Source organism: Serinus canaria, chromosome 1A (genome assembly GCF_022539315.1).
Source record: "Serinus canaria isolate serCan28SL12 chromosome 1A, serCan2020, whole genome shotgun sequence".
NCBI lineage: Eukaryota > Metazoa > Chordata > Aves > Passeriformes > Fringillidae > Serinus > Serinus canaria.
Window position 1 is genome coordinate 12,372,298 of NC_066314.1, and position 19,560 is coordinate 12,391,857.

A 19,560-nucleotide genomic window follows, 5' to 3' on the forward strand; every position below is an offset into this window, starting at 1 on the left:
AAATCAGATACAACCCCATTATCTTTTAATATTTGTACATCCTTCTGCTGTCTGGCAGAATATTTATTTATGGAGTTTTCATTTAGGTTGTCAAGATAAATAAATGGGCAGTTTGGCAACAGGGGTAAAATAATTATTTATAGAGTGGTGTATGATGAACACTTTACAAAAGCTCAAAATCATAATTTATTTAATTAGTTCCATAAAGCTATATTTCTGCATTTATACACAGCTCCATAGAATCTATGAATATGTATTTTATGCATATTTCATGTGTTAACGAACCACACAACGTATGGCTCAAATCACAATCTGCTCCTGTCAGCTTTGGCTCCTGTGAAGCAGCTACACAGAAGAGAAGTTCAGTCTGGGGTGTAACTCCCCTGTTATTCTAAATACCTGTGAAACATGTAATAGGAGCTCGTGACCTTAATGGCCTTTAAAAAAAGTGAGAAAGAGGAACGTGCTCTAAACACAGGTATGGATTTTACAGAAGTTCTGAGGGAACTGTCACCATTTCCTTGTATGGTTTTGCCCCAGTGCCACCATCCAGTACCTGGGATACACCTGCCCATGGGAGAAGCCGATGTGGAGGAGCTCCATGAGCTGAGCTGGCCAAGCAAGGGCCAGGGCTCCTCCACTCATGATCTCATTCTCTCCCACCTGCCTGTATAACCATCACCCTCAGGTTTTTTTCTTTTAGCTTCCCAAGCAGTCACTATCTGTCACTGCTTTTACTGCACTTTTTTTTTACCTGATGGGCTGCTGAGGGAAGAAAAACCTCAAAGAGCACTCAGCTATATTTTCCAGGAGCAAAAGAAGCTCTGCAGGAGATGGTCCCTCACCAGCATTACCCCCAGCTACCTTGTCAGTCTTGCTCAGCATCCAGGAGGCTGCTGAATATGTTGGATTATTTTGTGGGTTTGCAGAGGGCTTGAACAGATTAAAGACAGAATTGAAACCATCAGACTCATTTTCTCTTGGGTTCAACCCAAGAATTGAATTCAAGCCTTTAGAAAAAAAACAAACCCTTAGGTACAATTTACATATTGTGTTCTCTCTTTCCCAAGTTAAAGGTTTTACACTTGTGGTGGAAGTCTACATACTTCCAGTATTAAGGACTGAATTTCACAAGTGTTTGTTTTGTTATTCCCAAAAGGTAAAAAATGTGGAATGTACACATAATGAGTTTTAAAACTATCTCGATTAAGCTCTCCCTAAACTAGAGATCCTCTGGATTACATAATTGCTATTTTATGAATTCCAGATTAAATTTGTTCTCAGTTTAATTTTAATTTGCATTTCAATAATCTATAAAATAAGAGGAAATTAACTTGCTATGCAAAATTTGTAACTAAAAGGGCCAAATGAAAGCCACTTGTAGGATATTTGCCCTTGTTACCATGGAAGCATCAGCTGTAGGTCCAGAACTAAGGCACCATTCAATTCTCTTTAAAGGGGATTAAATGCATGTGGAACCTTTAGTGTGTCTTTGTGCAAATTACAACACTGAAACATTAACTAATTTGTAAGGAAAAGTTAATTTAGAGAATAAGTTCTTTCACAAATCTGATAAACATAATTTAACAAAGTTTACTCTCAGATCACCTACATAATAGAACATAAGACACAGGCACTTGAATGAAGCCTCTTCACAACAGTTGCTGTTGCCCATTGTTTGCAACTGGAATGGGACTATCAGCCTGACATAAGTAAACTGTTGTATTCCTAAATAAACAACCCCTGCTTGTTGCCAAATGGAAAGAAGCCAGGTTCTGTTCAGGGACTGTGGTGATCCCAAGAGAACAAAACCCAAAAAACCAGCAAATATTTTAATTCAGTCTGGCACTACCTTATTCACTAGCTGTAATTGTTAAGCTATTGCTCTGCAAGAATAGGGCAAAATGAAAATTGGCTGGATGTGTTCCTGAATCTCAGCATTCTTGGATTTACTTTCAATCTAATCTTCACTCTGAATTTGCTGTGTTTCTGAAGTTTTTCTACTGGATAGTCATGGTATCACTGCTTTTTCCCCATTTTCAAGGCCCTGCATGGCTCATCCTCACCTGCCTCCACCATTTCCCATATGTCCCATCTTGTGGGCCACTTTTCTTGACTGTCAATGCTTGACTGTCAATGCTGTCACTACATGTGCTGGTGAGACAACAAAACTTTCAAGCTCTTGCCCATTCTCCCCACTGCTCTTGACAAATGCTCTCAGGATTGCCTTCAGACAGTTGCTTAGTGCTGTCTTCAGCAAGCCTTATCAATGATTACACTGAAGAGTGCACTGAAGAGCACTGATGAGCAGGATGAGCATTCTCCCCTCCTGCAGCATTTCCTTTTACTCCCACACATTCCCATCCCCAGCTTATTCCCTTTTTCATAAATGGATGGCAATGTCCTGGGACACAGGCTATCTTTTGGATTTGTGGCTGGAGAGGCAGCTGTGGTACATTCCTTGAGCAGGACTCTTTGATGCTACATTGGTATCACAATTACAAAAAATGCATTTTCACTCTAAAATTGCTGTTGTCTATGAATATTTCCTGTTTACCACTACAGTTCTTAGCCAAATTGTCTATAAGACCCTGCAAGTTTTACTAATTGATATGAGATTTCTACAACACGTTATGAAGATATTATTTAATGGGAGAGAGACCAATGCATGATTTCAAAATCAATCTTCTGTCAAGAGCCTGCCAAGCTCTTTATCCTACACTACATTTCTTAGATTTTAGGTTCTTTTAGGAAATCCTCTTGATTATATGAAATGAAGAATTGCTTAAATGATGACTGCTCAAAACCATTGGTCAGCAAAAGCAGGAAAGTCAGATTTGGTGAAGCAGGCTCTTTACAACTGGATCTCTTTAAGGTTTCATAACTAAATAAGGGCCCCAGGTGAAATCTGGGATCCTACATCATGTAACATGCCTGAACAATCTCCATATTTCTAAAGACTTGCATGCAAGCACCACGTAAGGAGACATCAGCTCCCCTCAGCGTGACCTCTTGGCCTGGAGGATCTGGAGATCTCCAGTCCACCCTACAATGGGAACCAGCACAAGCCTCAACCACATCAGCCTCTGTCACAGTTGCAGCAAAGGACATAGCCTGAAGATTTTTAGAAACTCAAAAGACAAATATTAGGAATGTAAACAGAAGCACTGAAGTTCATCCTAGCCAGCTTCTGTCCCTGTTGTTCAAGTCAAACTTGTGAATCAATAAATACCTCTTGGCTTTACAGTACGGGATTTCTTTACTTGAAGAGTGGAACAGAGGGCAACTAAATGATACAACTGTGCCATTCGGCAAAGCATCAACAGGAAACACTAGTGTGAAATTCCTCAGTGTAACAGATTTTTGGCTGAGGTCTTGCATATCATCTTCCTGAGGTTCATTCCTGAACTCCCATGAAAATGTTGTTCACCTCTATGCCTTTAAAGCATTCACAGTCATCCTTACCATCATTTAATTAGCTTTTTATCAGTGGTGAACACTGATGCTCTTCTTCATATTATCTCCCCTGGGCCTAATGGCCCTGATGATTCTTTCAGACAGCTGTAGCCTCACAATTTATTTTTTGGCGACATTTCTTGCATTGGAATGAATGTGTTGGGCATTTGGGCAGTGCCAGCTTGCAAAGGGCTGACGGCAGATGGAAAGAAATCTGCCCAGTATGCCTTCACCTCTACACTAGCAGAGGGCCATCAATTTCCCCCATTAAGGAGTTGTCACGCAGCCCACCCAGCTGGACGAGCATCTCTGATAGCCAGGCTGGCTGGCGTGTGCTATTCAAATACAAAATGCACTTTAAAAAGAAAGGAAAATATCATTTGTCGGCAAATTGAAAATTCCTGGCTTTGACTGCAGCCAATTTTTTAATGACCGCAATATTTTAAGTGATTATTTTTGCCACTTCAGATTGCTCCTTAGAGAGGAGAGGTTTTTTAATTAAAATCTAGGCAATGCAAACAGATGAGATATGAGAAGCAGAGGAACAAGAAGAAAGATGAAGAAAATTAATTGAAGCAGCATTGTCAATGAAGCTGTAAATTAGATATTGTGTCTTTCTGGAAATGAGTCATGCAGGTTTTAGAAATTTTAAAATTTTGACATGATAGCAGGTACAAGGATAGATTAAGTCCTGATAAAATCATACTTTGTATGCAATGTGTCAGTCAGCAAAGGTATGGTTACAGAATTTAGGGACAGCTTCATATTCTAAATTCTGTGGATTTGGCTGCTAATGCTCCTGGCCTGAAATTCCTTCTTTAACCAAAGTAAAGAACACAATGTGATTAGAATACCTTCCCATGAGAAAACCAGAGCTTTATTCTTTCCCATGTGCTACATTTTTATATCATTTAATGTAGGCCATGGAACAAAAACCTTGGCAGCACAAGCAGGCCAGGAGCACAGAGGGTTATAGTGCACTCTCCCTTTCCAAAACAATGGGATCAAACCTGTCCTGTGATGTAGCAAGAAACATTTCATACAGTGTGTTTGCACTCGTCATTTCCGATTGTAGACTGTTATTCAAAGGCTAAGGCCCAAAACACTCTGCCTGTTTATGAGTGATTCACATGATTTGTGTGGTTCTTGGTTTTCTAGGACATTTCATGATGTTTGTTTAACACCGATGCTCCGGCAATGACCGGTTTCCTTAATGAGTCATTTAACTGGCATGATCTGAGCTATTCCTCCATGCTCTGGGAACTACTGATGTTTGGAGCACTCTGCCCTGAGCATTATCTGCTCTTCTGAAAGCAATGGTGTGCATTTACAGCACTGTAAAATCAGAGCAAAATTGTTTCTACTCTTTGGCATCTAATGGGTCAATTCATGTTATTTTTATTGATATGCATCTCCCAGTGACCTGTGAAGATCAAATTCTTTCCTTCTAGGAGGCAGGAAAGACCCCCTTTGCTTGGACACCAGCTCAGAGCTGATGCTGGCTCCCTGCCATCCCTCCCAACACTTCCAAGCCACAGAGAACTGGCATGGAGAAAGGTGTAGGTTCAGCCTTGCTGCCCAACATCAATTCTCAGCTGCCCAAATGACTCACAGCACTACAGCCAACCACCTGTCAGCTCTAATGAACTCCTAGGCATTATATCTAAGTATTGTTATTTTAATTACAAGTCTGTTTATTAGGGGGAAAAAAAAAGGCAAGAGCAATTCCCCCCATGGGCTAGGACACAAATGCCTCCTCATGGGCACAGCTCAGAATGGCAACAATCTAAAGGCAGCTGGTAGACAGGTTTTGTGCACTCTGCACGGCTTTCTTAAAGTCTCCTCCCCTCTCACACTCCTCCTCCCACCCACAGAGAAGCGGGAATGTCTCAGATGAGGTGCAGCAGGAAGTCTGCCCATCTCTTCCCAGGAAGATGTGGTGGATAAGGGCTCCTGCAAGGCAAAGCAGCTGGCTAGAAGGCTGGGTTTGGCCCACAGACCAAATACTGCCTTGATATATCTTACTCAAAAAACAAAGGAATCTTGTCAGAAGAATTTATTTATTTGCAATTTTGACCAATATAAGGTCACAGCAATTTCAGTCTGACATTTTCACACTGGCATACATAGTCTATTACCTCTCCTCCTTCAAACACATTCAGACTGATTCAGAAAATGGCTACGGATACCTGAACACATTTTAAAGAAAGAATTTAAAAGCAAAAGGAAAAAAAAATCTTGTTTATTTTAGCACAAACAAACCCAAAAGATATATATATATATATATATATATGGATCAGGATGTTTTTTTAAGAAGACTATCCAAAGCCATTCCATTAATTAACAGACTATTCAGACATTTGTAAATCTGCTCTGGAATGAGGGAGGGTCAAATTTTTATTGCTAAATCAGCCTTTCTTTTTGACAAATTCCCAGGTCTTTGTGCATGTCCTCTCTGCTCAGCAGCACACAACAAGCAGGTTCAGGAAGGACTTGCAGACCTGGGATGTGCATAGCCCTGCTCTGCTCAGGGTGTGGTACAAGGTCGCAGTGTTTTACACATATTTTCAGCATATTTTCCTGAGTGTGAGTGACTCTTTTCTTATGCAACTTTCCCTTCTGCTACACTGGCAAATATCTGGGAAATGAAAATGAGCTGAATGGTGATGTCCTGTTATTTAAAGGGCTTACTGAATCAGGATACTGGGATTGGAATATTTTTAGGGCTTTTTGATCATGCCCACAGTAGTAAGTAATATGGATCAGTTACCCTAGTCCTAAACCCAACTACTGCTGCAACTACTGTGAGTCAGCAATTCTGCAACTTGACTCTTCTCAAAGATGAGAAGTGTCACTGGGTTAACACACCACGACCAGATACATTGTCCCTGTGGTGTCTGTAATGATCCATACTGCTCTTTCCCAATATGGAAAAATTCCAGAGACAGGTGGTTTGGTCTCAATGTTATTTTTGTGCAATCAAAGCACTGCAGAAACATAAAATCTAAGACTACTGAGGTTGTCTCCCTTCTTAAAATTAGCTTTAGACTTGCACAACCAATTTTGAACCAGGATAGTCAGAGAAAACAAAAGAACTTGCAAATGTTGTACCTCAAAGCTCAGCAATTTCTGGTCAATTATACAATATATATGAAGTGCCCAATGAAAGCTGAAATCTGTTTTCTGTTCCATAGGAGCAAAGCTCCAAGGAGCATTACTGACAGAAGTACAGCATTATTCCATGCATTTCAGCAAGCTCAACCACCAGAGCATCATCCTAACCATGCTCAGTTGTGAGGCCATGCTCATGCTCAGAGCTGTCACTGGGAATCTTGAAGCCCAGTCAGGAATTTATCCTGTTCAACACCCTTCCACCCAGCCCGACACACATAAACACGTTCCAGTGGATCCAATTAATCTCCTAGGGGTTGCTTGGCCTTGCTAACAGCCTCTCTCTTGCCTTTTGCTGTCTTCTTTGGAACCAAGACACACAAGCTCAATGGATTATCTCTCAGCTTGCATCCTGTTTCAGCAGCCAGGTCCAGCTGTGTCTGCAACCAGCCCTGTGCTTCCAAACACGTAGCAACTGCTCAAGAGGGGAACGGGAGATGCAAGGAAATCCCTGGGCCAAGCTCAAGCAGACTGGGAGAGGAGGAGAAACTTCTTCCCAAGCTGGGCACAGGGAAGTTCCCACAGTGTTTATTGAGAACACAGCATCCAAACCCAGCAAACTGGAGTGAGTGAACACATTGCTGCAAATTTCCCAGTAATGCTCTCACTGTCCACTCCAATGGTGTTATCTTGAAGGGATGTACCCTCAAAGAGAGCCAGGAACTCAGTAGGCAGCAAGGATGACACCACTTCTCAGGGAGGAGAGCATCTGTTTAGGTGGATGCACACTCTGCTGTCTCATTTGCTGTTAATGACAGAGAGTGGTCTAATGGCCTAATCTTACATGTTAGATCCTCAAGGAATATTTTTAAGGCTAGTTTTTCTAAAATATTAATTGGGAGAGGATGGGAGGATATGAATTGAAACTTGTATGGCACAAACAGGCCTGGGTATCAGAGAAAAGGTCTTGTGAGACTGGAATGAGGTCCAGCATTGTGACAGTGAGTATGGGAACTTCAGGCACATAGGTGAGAGTTAGAAAAGGTAGCAGGAGGCAGCAATGAAACTTCATAGAATCACAGAATATCCTGAGTTGGAAGGTACTTGCTGAGACTATCAGAGCCCAACTCTTGGCCTGCCCAGGACATCCCAAGGATTTCACCACATGCCTGAGAGTATTGTTCAAACACTTGAACTCTGTCAGGCTGGTGCTGTGACCACTGCCCTGGGGAGCCTGTTCAGAGCCCAACCATCCTCTGGGGGAGAACCTTTTCCTCACAGCCAGCCTACATCTCCCCTGACACAGCTTCATGTCGCTCCCTCAGACCTCATCACTGGCCACCAGAGAGGAGATTGGTGCCTGCCCCTCTGCTCCCCTCGTGGGGAAGCTGCAGACAGCTCTGAGACCACACTTTGCTGATCCCTTAGTAAAAATGGAAAGAAAAAATTTTGAATTGCTATACAGACTTTGTGAACAAAGACCAGGACTATTTAGCAAGTTCTAGTTGTCTGGGAAGAAAAAGACTTGTAGAAAAAAGGGAACTAGAATTATCTGTGATGGAAGCTACCCCTGTAACACTGTTAGGGTTTCTCAAATATTATTCTGTATGCCAGTGACTTTGGCTATGATAGAGAAATCTCCTATAGCCTTCCTCTATGGTATATTCAATGTCATTAGCACAATCGACAAGGATTCTTATCTTTCTGCTTATACAAAATATTATGTTTGTGATGAACTGAGATTAGAGGTAAGTGCTTTAAAGAAAACAATAAAAGATTTTGTAAAATTTATATAATTTTCCAAATATGAAAAGCAAAAAAATAAGTCCAACAATTTGTTCTTGGTGTTAGAATGCTACAACAGGTTTTATGCTGATCTGATGTAAATCTTGACCCAATTTATAGTCTTGCTTTTGACATAACATGAAATTCACATTGCAAAATCTGTTCGAATTATATTTGGCAAGATTGTTCCTGAAAATCTGAGGAAGACTGCAGCAAGAGCTAAAAATGAAAAGAGTGAAGGAGTGCTCTGGTGACAATACAGACACACTGCAGGGTCCCATGAAGAATTAAAGGCCTGCCTCACACACAGCCTTAATCCAGTGTGCCTACACCACAGCCTTAGACACAGCCTCAGCCTGGTGCAAGTGGCTGCACACAGTCAGAGCTCAGCTGGAAACAGGCATTTGCACATTTCACTTGTACCTAAAAAAGAAGATGAGCTTGGAGGAATGGCAGGTTGGTGAAACCTCACTCAATTCACATATAAGGCTTGACCTTGATGGGATTTCTGTCTAGAAACTCTCAGTAATCTCCAGGTTTAGGTCCTTCGTCTTTCATAAATGCCTAGCTGTGTATTGGCTCAACCTAGCTGGGTTTAACTAAACAAACCCCAAAATAAACTCCACAACCAATCAAAAAAATCATAAACAACAACAACAACAACAACAACAACAACAACAAAAGAGTTATTTGTTAAAATTTAGATGTTCATACATGTTTCAGAAAGAGCAAGCAGTGTTTAGGCTTGGACAACTGAGAAAAGTAACAGTGCCTGTGCTACATTAACCCTTCCTTTTCTTTCACACTGTCACATATGTGGGCTGGATTTCAAAATCCAGAGATAAGACTGACAAAACAACAAGTGAACCAATCACATAATATTCATTAAATATGCAGGACATTATTTGATTCTAAAATCTTGTGTAAAAACTTTGCCAATGTAGTTTAAATGGCCTGTTGAAGTAAAAAAAAAAAAAAGAGTTAATAAGATGGCACTATGATTAGTAGAATAGTGGGAATATTTATGTCCTAAACTATTAATTTGAAGCCATTTGTACCAGGTCCTGTGGGAAAAGGATGAGGCCAAAACCAAACTCTTACTGCCCTCAGTATTCAACATCTGTTTCCTGTGCAATTGCCAAAACCATTAACAGCATCATAAATGAACCTTGACATCAAAACTGCTTTTGTGAATGAAAAGAGGATGAAACCAGAAAGTCATCAGCTGTTGAACTTCTGGCTGCTTTGAAACATAGACAGCAAGAATCCAACTGTTTTCCAAATACTGAACAAATCTGCATGTGCAGGTACTCTGGGAACAGGGATCTTGTTGGGCTCCTTAGAGTTTTTCTCGAGGTAGAATGGACCTTGGTCTTGCTGTATCTCACATAGCAAAACAGGATCATATTGAAAAAGAGAATCTTAAGGAGCAGCCACTACCCAAATTTGTGCTGCAATTTAGATGGGATATTCACAGACAGAAAAGGTGGGAAATCTTACTTTTTTGGGATGATTTGTGAAGTGAGTAGTTGTAGCTGAGCAAGACTAAGTTAAAAAGCAAATATTTAAAATATCTAACAGGAAGACTTGAATTTGTTTCAAAAATACTGCACTGTTTTGCTAAAAGGAAGCTGTTTTCCATTTTCTGTTACATGATCTTTGACATGACAGTATGAATGCCATTTGGTTTTGGTCATGGCAGAAAAGTTGCATTGTTTTAGAGAGCCCCAATGGGACAGAGAAAAGGTAAAAACAAAGCTAAAAAGAGCCCAATTCTAGAAGCAGATGGAGTTGCCTGAACATCCTTATGATCATAGTTTGGTTAGGTGCTACTGTCTTCTTCTACTTACAAGAATAATAATAACATTAAGCCATGGAAAATCAGACTAACCTTAACTGTGGCCCCAGGAAAGAAAAGCCAGTTGCCAGTATCCACAGGATCCAGATTATCTTCTAACACAACTTTTCTGTGAGCAGCATTTATGATCAGGACGTTGTCCAATGCCCAACAGGCTTCATACACATCACCAGCAAGAACATAATCCTGTTTCCACTGAAAATGGACATTCTCCCCTTTAGCATCTTCAGGAAGGTACAAGATGTGGATGATTGTGCTGATGTTGGAAGGAGCGCTGAAAAACAAGGATAGAGAATTAGACCAATTTTAAGGCATAGTCAGGAGCACTTTTCCCTCAATTAACACATTTACTAGTTGTGACACGGTTGTGCTGACATCCCTTGTATGCTGATAAAGCCTCTATGGAGATCAGAGAATACCTGCCCTGAGGCAGAGTCCCACTGTGCCAGGCAGGGCACATCCAGCCCAAACAGGCAGCCTGGCTTCAAAGAGAGTGCAAGCTAAGGCAATAAACCACAGATCAGTGAGATGTTTGGAGAGCAGGAGGATAGGATAGAGCAGGACCACCTCCATGCTCAGTGCTGGTCACAGGTGGTGACTGGGGATTGTCAGGTATTTTGCAGGAATGGACAAAAGGAAACGTTAAGGAAGCTCATTAGAAAAACAGGTCTCATGAAATTTGATTTTTTGCTTCATCAAAAGAATCTGCAGAGTTCTGATGTCTCAGTCTCTTAAGATTTGGATGGAGCAGAAAGGTTGGAGAGAAAAGCTAGGAATTTTCTCTGACAAACATGCCCTTCCAATCCCACACCCCTGCTGTCAGGATAATTCTGTGCATGGGGAGGGCCAGGTTGTCCTTCTTTCCTTGTTCTGCATCAAGAACAATACAGAAGAAACAATCTATTTCTGTCCTCTCTCTTATTGCTGAAAATACAGAATGAGGGGTGGAGAGTCAGACCTGGAGCATTACTATTAGGCAGTGATTTGGGCCTTGAGCTCTTCAGAGAGCTGTGAAAGGATTGAGGTTCCCCCAGAAGAAGTTTGGGATGATGGGAGCTGGGACGAGGTGACCTCAACTGACCAAAGGGATATTCCAGAGCATGTGACACCATGCTCAGTACATAAAGGGTGGAAGGAGGAATGTTTGGATGATGGTGTTTGTCCCCCAAGTCACCATCACACATGTTGGGGCCCTGCTCTCCTGGAGATGGCTGAACTCCTGCCTGCCCATGGGAAACAGTGAATTAATTCCTTGTTTTGCTTTGATTGTCTATTTGGCTTTTGCTTTCCCTATTAAAGTGTCTTTATTTCAACCCATGAATTCTCTGGTTTTTACCACTCCAGCTCTCTTGCCAGTCCTGCTGGTGGGGGAATGAGAGAGAGTCTGTGTGGGGCTTGGCTGCTGGGTGGGGCTAAACCTCAACAACCACCCAGCATGTGAATCAGCTATATTCAAACCTCAGGCTGCAAGGAGTTACAAAACTGAGGTTTGCAAGATGTCAGCTAGTCAAGTTCTATTTGCCTTGGTAGTGATGCTTTTAAGGGTGAATAGTTTGTCAGAGACAATCCAGAGCTTTCAGGGAAAAAGGGCACCAATAGCTTCCTTTTAGAGCAGAAAATAGAGGAACTTCTCTTTTGAAAGCAAAGCAAAATGCTGAAGTGCAACTGCATTTGTCCCATGTTCACACCCAGCCCGTGCCCCCACAGATGTCCCTGCCCTTGCTAAACATTGTGTCTGTCACCCTCCAGCACAGCGCTGCTCCGGGGTGCTGTCCCCACTCCCGCAGCCCACACACAGCACCGCCGGCGTTCCCCAGGGATCTCTGCCCTCCCTCCCAGGAGCCCAGAGCTGACATCCCACCCACAAAATACAACACCTCCCCTGCACAGATGCCCTCCTGTCCCATCTCCTCCCAGTTCTCCCAGTGTTTCCCTGGAGCTGCATGTGGTGCTGTGAAAGCTGCACTTTCAAATAAACACTGCAATTCATAGGGACCACAGGAGCAACGAGCATCCTTCCATAATTCAGCCTCTCCCCTTCGCACGACATTGCTCCATTGACCTATTTTCTACTGCTGGCTCCAGCATCAAAGCTGAGGAAAGAGAGGTCAAACTGCATGCACATTAACTTAAAAAAAAAAAAAAATTGGTCTCAAGGGCTTGTGTTTGCATCCTCACAACTCTCAAGTTTCTCATAGCTCTGCAAGCTATGAGAGCATCTGAGCTGATGTTAGGGACTAGGTGTGTAATCTTGCATCAATGTGAGAAAAACTGAATGCATTGTGTGGTTACTCTGAGGCAACTTCAGTGCCTGCAGTGAATTCTCTCGCTTTATATTTTTCTGAGATAAGAACTAGCACCAATTGTTTTACTAAAATTTATGGTTTTTTCAATGAAATTGTAGTTCCACTCCCACAAGGAGTTGGAGAATGAGATACTGAAACAGACAACCTTCCAGCTAGAGTTTTGCTTCTTCATCAGAAATTAAGGACCCTTTTGCTCTGCAATTTGCCTCAATGGACTGAAAATAGGCTCAAGCAAGTCACTTATACAGCACTGACACAGAGGTAATGCAGAAAGGCAGAATGAGATGCTATGAATATATTACATATAAATAACAGCTTTTTCTTCCCCAGTTGCATAATTGTTTTTTTATGCCATTGCACAAAATGCCTTTCTACTATAACTTAATAAAATATGCTCTCAGAAAAATCCATCTTTGCCACTGGCTCTCTTTAAAGGTGTGGATCCTGTGATGAAAGGATTTAAATTATCCATTCATAATCCTTTGCATTTTCATGTATGCCAGTTGGTTTAAAAGCAAGGCACTATTTGTCATAATCTTGTTGTTACAAGAGTGTTAAGAGCCAAGTGTTCATATCAAACTATAAAATGTTTTTATTGAAAATTTTCATCTACCAAAGTAGAAACTTAAAATGTTATAAAATATGGCCTTTACTGACATTAGAAATGGTGCTAAAATGCAAAAAGTCATCAAAGTTTTTTCAGTGCCTGTTTTTTCAGGCACTTGATCCTGCTGGTTATTGGAGTTGCATTCTAAGTGTGAAGTGATTCTCTTCCTCACTTCCCACATACTCAATGGATGAATTTGTGATTTACCAAACCTGGTGGCAGTTCTGCAATTAGCCAGGAATTTCATCCCTCATCTTTTGTATGAACAAGGAGAACTGAAAAGTTAACAAATAAAACAAGTTTTGAAAGAGCCGGGTTTAAACACCGCCTGCTCAGCTGGAAAACATGAAAATTACTAAAGAGCTGTAACAAACCTAATTTTCTCCAGCTGAGTCCAATCTGCAGAACTGTTCTTGCTGTAGGACACCGTGATGCTGGGATCTGAGTAACTGAAGCGACACGAGCCGGATCCTGGGAAAGCAATAAAAGGAGAAGTGTTAGGACACAATGAAGCAGAAATGATTCTCCAATAACCACAGTTGCTGACTGTGCCTTTGTCACCATATCACTTCTCCCCATTTTAAAGTGCTTTGATTGATGATGAAATTTCCTGTGATCTGTTGCTGAAAGTAAACACAAAATAATGCATGCTTTATGAGTCAGAAATAAAGTAGAAATGATAAATCACAGCAGTGCCATGTAATCTCTGCAAATTTCCCAGGGGAAGGCAAGTAAATTACTTAACACCCCCAAGTGCAGGAAAAAACCCACCATCTAATGTTTAAACAAAACCTTCTTATTAGAAACTAATCCATACAGCAGAATTCAAAGGGAAAATAGTAAAAGACTGTTTTTCATATTACTGTATAAATAAGAAACTCTAGAAATAAAAATACAATGAGAGGAAAATATATACAGAATTACTTCAGCCAAGAGCAAATGTGATTTAGGAATTTAAAAGAACAAAGATATTGCAAAATTAGTTATTTTAAGGTTGCCTGAAGGAAATTAAATTAAGAAATCATCCAATATACTCCCTAGATCCTATAATTAATAACAAACACTTGATGCTGATCTGGGAATCTCAGAACACTTTACAAAAATGAACTAATTAAGCCTTATAGCACCCCTGCAAGGTAGGGTAATATATTTACTTTTGATTTATAAAAGGGTGCCTTCTGGGTGCTGTCACAAAAGATGAGCTTAACAATTAATACATGGGGCAGTCAAAATAAGATGAAAACAAGATTGAGAAATTCCTCCCAGAAAACATGATAAACAACCTGAGCTGTAATTAAACACACTAAAACCACTATTTTTCCTCAGACACCAGATAATTTATCCATCTCAGAAAATTTGATGCTCAGTGAAACAGACACATCCTAGCCTTTGCTCCAAAGCTGCCATGTCATAAGCACCTGAGACTGAAAGCAGCAGACTTCATGTACTTGCCATGTTTAAGAGAAGCAGCTCTCAATTAAACAGCATCTCTGATGGCATCAGGATATTACTGAGTGAGTACCATAGCTTTGCTCACACTGCACTGTATGTATTATATGTGCCACAAGTAGTATGTTATGTTAATGTGTGCCTCAGATTCATTTAATCACACTGAAAGTTGTGTAAATACATATTTTAATATATGTATAAATGTATATACACACTGCTGACAGTAAAGTAGGATCATTTTCCAACCCGGAGTGCTTATTTTTGTAAAAGAAATAAATGGCCTGATTAAAAAGGTGTTAACCACTTGTACAAGAGAACAACTTACACATTTTAATAGGAACATATGTTATTAAGTACAAAGCTTGCAGCCCCAACTCCCCTGAGGCAGTTGGCATTCACAGCTCTCAGCCCTACAGAACTGCTTTTCTACTCTGAGACACACATCACATACCTCTGCAGGGGGAAAAACACTCCAAAACAGGGGATGAAGTCTAAAATTTTCTCTGAAACATCAACCAGATTCCTGGATATTATCCACAAAGTTGTTTTCCTGTATCATTCACTAATGTTAAATTGCAAATAGGGTAACAGATACTTCCGAGCCACTACAGCTGCATGTGGCATGTTCAGCTGGTCTGACACGTATTGCTGCTGTAAAGAGGCACAGAATAATTAATATTGCAAAGGCAGCAGGACTTTGAATTACCAGCCATGTATCCAAAATGACTACAAAGCAACTGTCTGGTTGTATTTTACTGACAAGGCATTTTATTTCTATCATATTAAAACCAAGTGATGTCAGGAAAAGCCTTTGCGTTTCATATTTGCCCATCTGCTGGGATGGTCTACTTTACTGAGCAACATCTGCTGTCACTTCCTACTTCTGTGGAATTTAGGAGTTCCAACCCTTAATCACATTTGTTCATTTTATTTTAGAGGAATCCAGTTCAAAAATCAGGGAACTACAGCCAGTTTGATGTCTTTGGCCAGTCAGAGGCTGTGAGGTAAAACAGCAACATACTGAGTTTTATGTCAGCAGAAATTAAAAGAACATAAACAGTAAAAATAACCAGCAATATAGACTTTATAACATGTGCCATTCCAGTTAGTGTTACAATCAAATTTTGGTACAGTGCTCTTAACAAAGTGAAGATGAAATGTGCTGCTTAAAAAGGGGAAAAGGCCAAATTTGCTGCACAATCAACATGAAAAATGTTGTCTGCTAGATCTGAACACCCTCAACTATGCAATGAGGACCAAAGCTGTTGCTTAAAAGAAATGGGGCCACTCAGAAATGGCTTTGCAATGTAGGTATGGTATTTCACTTTTGATACTGGAAAAAGAGCAATGGAGACAATAAGAAAAGGAGAGACAAATGCTGCATTTTATTATTATTTTAACCATCAGGGTGGATTGTATTAAGATTAAAGATAGTTTGGGAATGTCCTCAAGCAGCAATTACTGGCTGTGATGACAAATGTGTTTTTATCAGTGTTTAAACCCTCTTTTTGCATGTTCTTGACTCAAAATAATAAGACATTAAAATTATTTTTCATGTACCTATCTAATTCTGCAAAACTCAAACTGACACAAAAGATTTAAAAGTATTGATCTGGTACTTGAATCTTTTACAAAACTAATACATATCCTAGTTTACATTAGGAATTTCTCCCCAAGAAAAGGGAAGAGGGTGAACATGCAATTGCTCTGCAGGGCAGGATTTACTGAGATGGTCTTGGAAGTCACTGCCTTTCAATATAATTTTCAATATTACTATTAATTACTACCATGGCTGTTTGTCCATATCACCGTTGTTTCAGTAATCCTAAACTAGGATTATTTAAAATAGAAATCTGCTTTTTGGATGCTTGCCTGTACCTCAACCACCAAAGCTATATTCTGACTTTCTGAATAAAAATATGATCAGAACTCTAGTAATAACATCACAGGAATTGGGGCCAATTCAGCTCAGGAGGGAGGTGTCCTTCCCACAGCTCCCAGAGATGGTAATAAACAGTTTGTCAGCTCTGAGCAGAGAAGCAGGAGCAGGATATCATGCCATAAATATTCACACCTTCCTGTCCTCTGAAGGAAAAGTCCTACATAAAACCTTTTGAATGAGATTAGATTTCGTTTGCTTTCAATCAGGAAAGCCTGGGATTTGAATTAGCCCTGAAAATGAGTAGCAAAACCTGCACGGTGATTACTGTAAACAAGACTGTGTTAGTAAGCTACTGTATTGGAGAAAAAATGTTGTTTATTCCTTAAGATGAGTATGTCATAGCAAGATTGATGCCTTGGTGAGGTTATTGCTAGATAAATCTGGCTAAGAGTTAGCATTACACTTTAAATATGAAGGGCTTGCATGTGTAATTACCTGTTGGGAATGAGGGGCACCCCAAACCATCCTCTGATAAAGAATAGCCAAATTTTTTCTTTACATATATACAAGGCAAGATTGTCCTTGTGTTTCAGGAACAAAGTATTTTCTTCCTTTGGAGTTATTTTACTCCTTTTGATAGACTCTCATCTGATGTTCACAGACTTCCAAAACTTTCAGAGAAAAGCTAGAGTAGAGACAATCTTCATGGGTTTAATTTTAAATGATACATTTGAAGCTCAGACAGCAATTTTGTCTGTTATCAAAAATGATGAGCAGCTTCTGTTATAAAACCCAGCCATTTCCATATACTGAATATTCTAAAACACTAATTTATTTGGCTGGTGCTTTACATGTTTGGATTTTTTCCCAATTCAAATTTCAATAAAACAAAATTTTCTTAAAGTTGAGTCCAGGCACTGATGCTAATGGAAGAGGGTTTTGACTGGCAGAGTATGGGATTACTAAATATGTCCTGATAACTGCTTTGTTAATTCTGCTTAATTAACAAGGAAATAACAGAAAAATTAAACAGAAGTATGTTTCTCAATTGTTTTGCTGCTTGTTTCACAGGACAGGTAACCCAGAGCCAGGACCTGACAAGCACTGGCCACTCTCAACATATCCAACTGAAACAGTCATGGGATTTTTGTCTTTTTTAATTTTAGATCTTAAGGTGATTTTGGCCATCTAAAGTACTGGTTAATATTTTAGCTACCTTATTTTTTAAAATGTCATGTAGGTAGCAGTTCTGAGAGTGTAGTATTTCAGGAGAGATGTTATGAAGGCCCCACATATCAGCTGTTTGTATCCAGATATTCAGTTATTTGTATCCGGGCTGACAATGGCAGGCAAAATTAATTCTCACTATGGCTTTGCCTCCAACTGTGTCAGATTTACAGAAACCCAAGTCATAGAGCTGTTGGTCTCTAAGATCTCTTAACAACATTGATCAGAGCTGGTGTTTTGCTGAGATAAAACTGGGTGCCATCTGCAAGGGAAGCAATATTTTGCTCCTTATAGAGTGTGATGTCCTCTGCCTCTTGACAACTCCTTGATAGCTCCTGTGAGTGCTTCCATGGATAAGCAGATGAGATATCTAATGCTGGCTTTAAGGAGAATCAGTCTAATGGGGACTGCACAAGAAATATTCATTAAAAAATTGTGCAGAAGGGTTCAAATTGTGTCCTGAATGCAATCTGAAAATCAAAAGGGCACTGGGAAGAATCCCTTATATCCAATGCTACAAGATTACATTGATTAATTTTTTTTAACGGGATGAGCAATGATTAGTGTTTGGTAAGGATTATAATTGAGTGATATCACTTGAATTAAACCAAACTGGAAAATATAAATGACTAGTGGTCAAATCTGGCTGGCCTGCTAATAGTTTTTTCCAAAGTAATGAACCATTCAGTTAGGTATAATGAATGGTCCATGGGTTCTGATACTTTTTAGGTGTATGTTTATATTGGCTTTTGATCAAGAAGAAGATGGTTTAAACCATTTTAAAATACAGAATATTTAGTGCTGATATGTGAGATGCCCTGATACAAAAATATGCTATGCACTGTTCATTCCATTCTGTTTCTGAAAATTTTCTCAACAGAAGGTCACAAGAGTATTTTTATATTTCTTTGAAGTCACAACTTTGAATTTAGTTACGAATGTGATTTTTAACTATGACATTTTAGATATTTAGACTTTTTCAACAGCTTTTACATACTTGTAGAGTGAATTCAGAATACAAAGAGGTATTTTGAGTGTAAAAAATATTCAAATTACAAACTCTAAGAACTGCATTGTATTTTGTAATCATCATCTATCTGTTCATGGAAACAAATATTTTTATTGCTGGTTGCTTTTCTTTCCCTTGTGGGAAAAGGATTTTGACTGTCTGTACCCTTGTATGTGTTCTGGTAAACAATCTGAAACAAATATCTGGCACTAGGAAAAAAAATGCCAATGGTGTTTGCCTTTCATAAAAATCAGATCTACTTTAGCATTAGTGAGAATTATGAATTTTGTAATATAAAGTCTCAGCTATTTATTTTTTGCAGGTTTCTGAGAGCAGCTAATTTTTGTTCCACTAGCAGATTTAGGCTGTTGTTCAATTTCAGAAATGCTGGGTAGTTATTTACATCTAAATAAAACTAAAGGATTGAGGAGCAGGCTAAAAGCCACCCCTGTAAAATTGTAAAAGATGAGGAGAAGAATAATTAGTAAATGTACTTGATAAAATCAATCAGAATAACTTCCTAAATGAAGTCCTAGAAGGTAATCTGAGGCTAAACCCTAGGAGGATGGGGCTCTGAGCAGGCTGTCCTTGCCCAGTGTGAGATCCTGGTGGGAGCATGGAGCAGGTGATCACCCACGGGTCCCTTCCCTTCCACCTCCTGCCAGGATTCCCAATAACAGCAAATGTACTTTTCATGAATTAATGCAGCTAATTTCCTGTAGATGAGAAGTCTGAGGAAATACTTATCTGGTTCAACTTCCTCTTAGTCTATTTATATTCAGAGATCTGATGTGCTTCCTGCACTCACACAAATTTGTTCTCTTTTAATGAACAAACTCAGATCACAATTCATGTTGCTTTTTGTGCTGA

At 39.8% G+C, this 19,560-nt stretch overlaps 1 protein-coding gene across 1 annotated transcript in view; it reads right to left on the minus strand.

Moving 5' to 3' along the window:
* Window positions 1–19,560, minus strand: part of RELN (reelin) — a 280,730-nt gene that overhangs the window by 117,644 nt on the left and 143,526 nt on the right. The window contains exons 9-10 of the mRNA XM_030237765.2: window positions 13,498–13,594; window positions 10,244–10,484 (exon numbers count right to left, since the gene is read on the minus strand). Of these exons, the coding sequence (XP_030093625.2) occupies window positions 10,244–10,484; window positions 13,498–13,594 (338 nt within the window). The remainder of the gene's footprint in view (window positions 1–10,243; window positions 10,485–13,497; window positions 13,595–19,560) is intronic.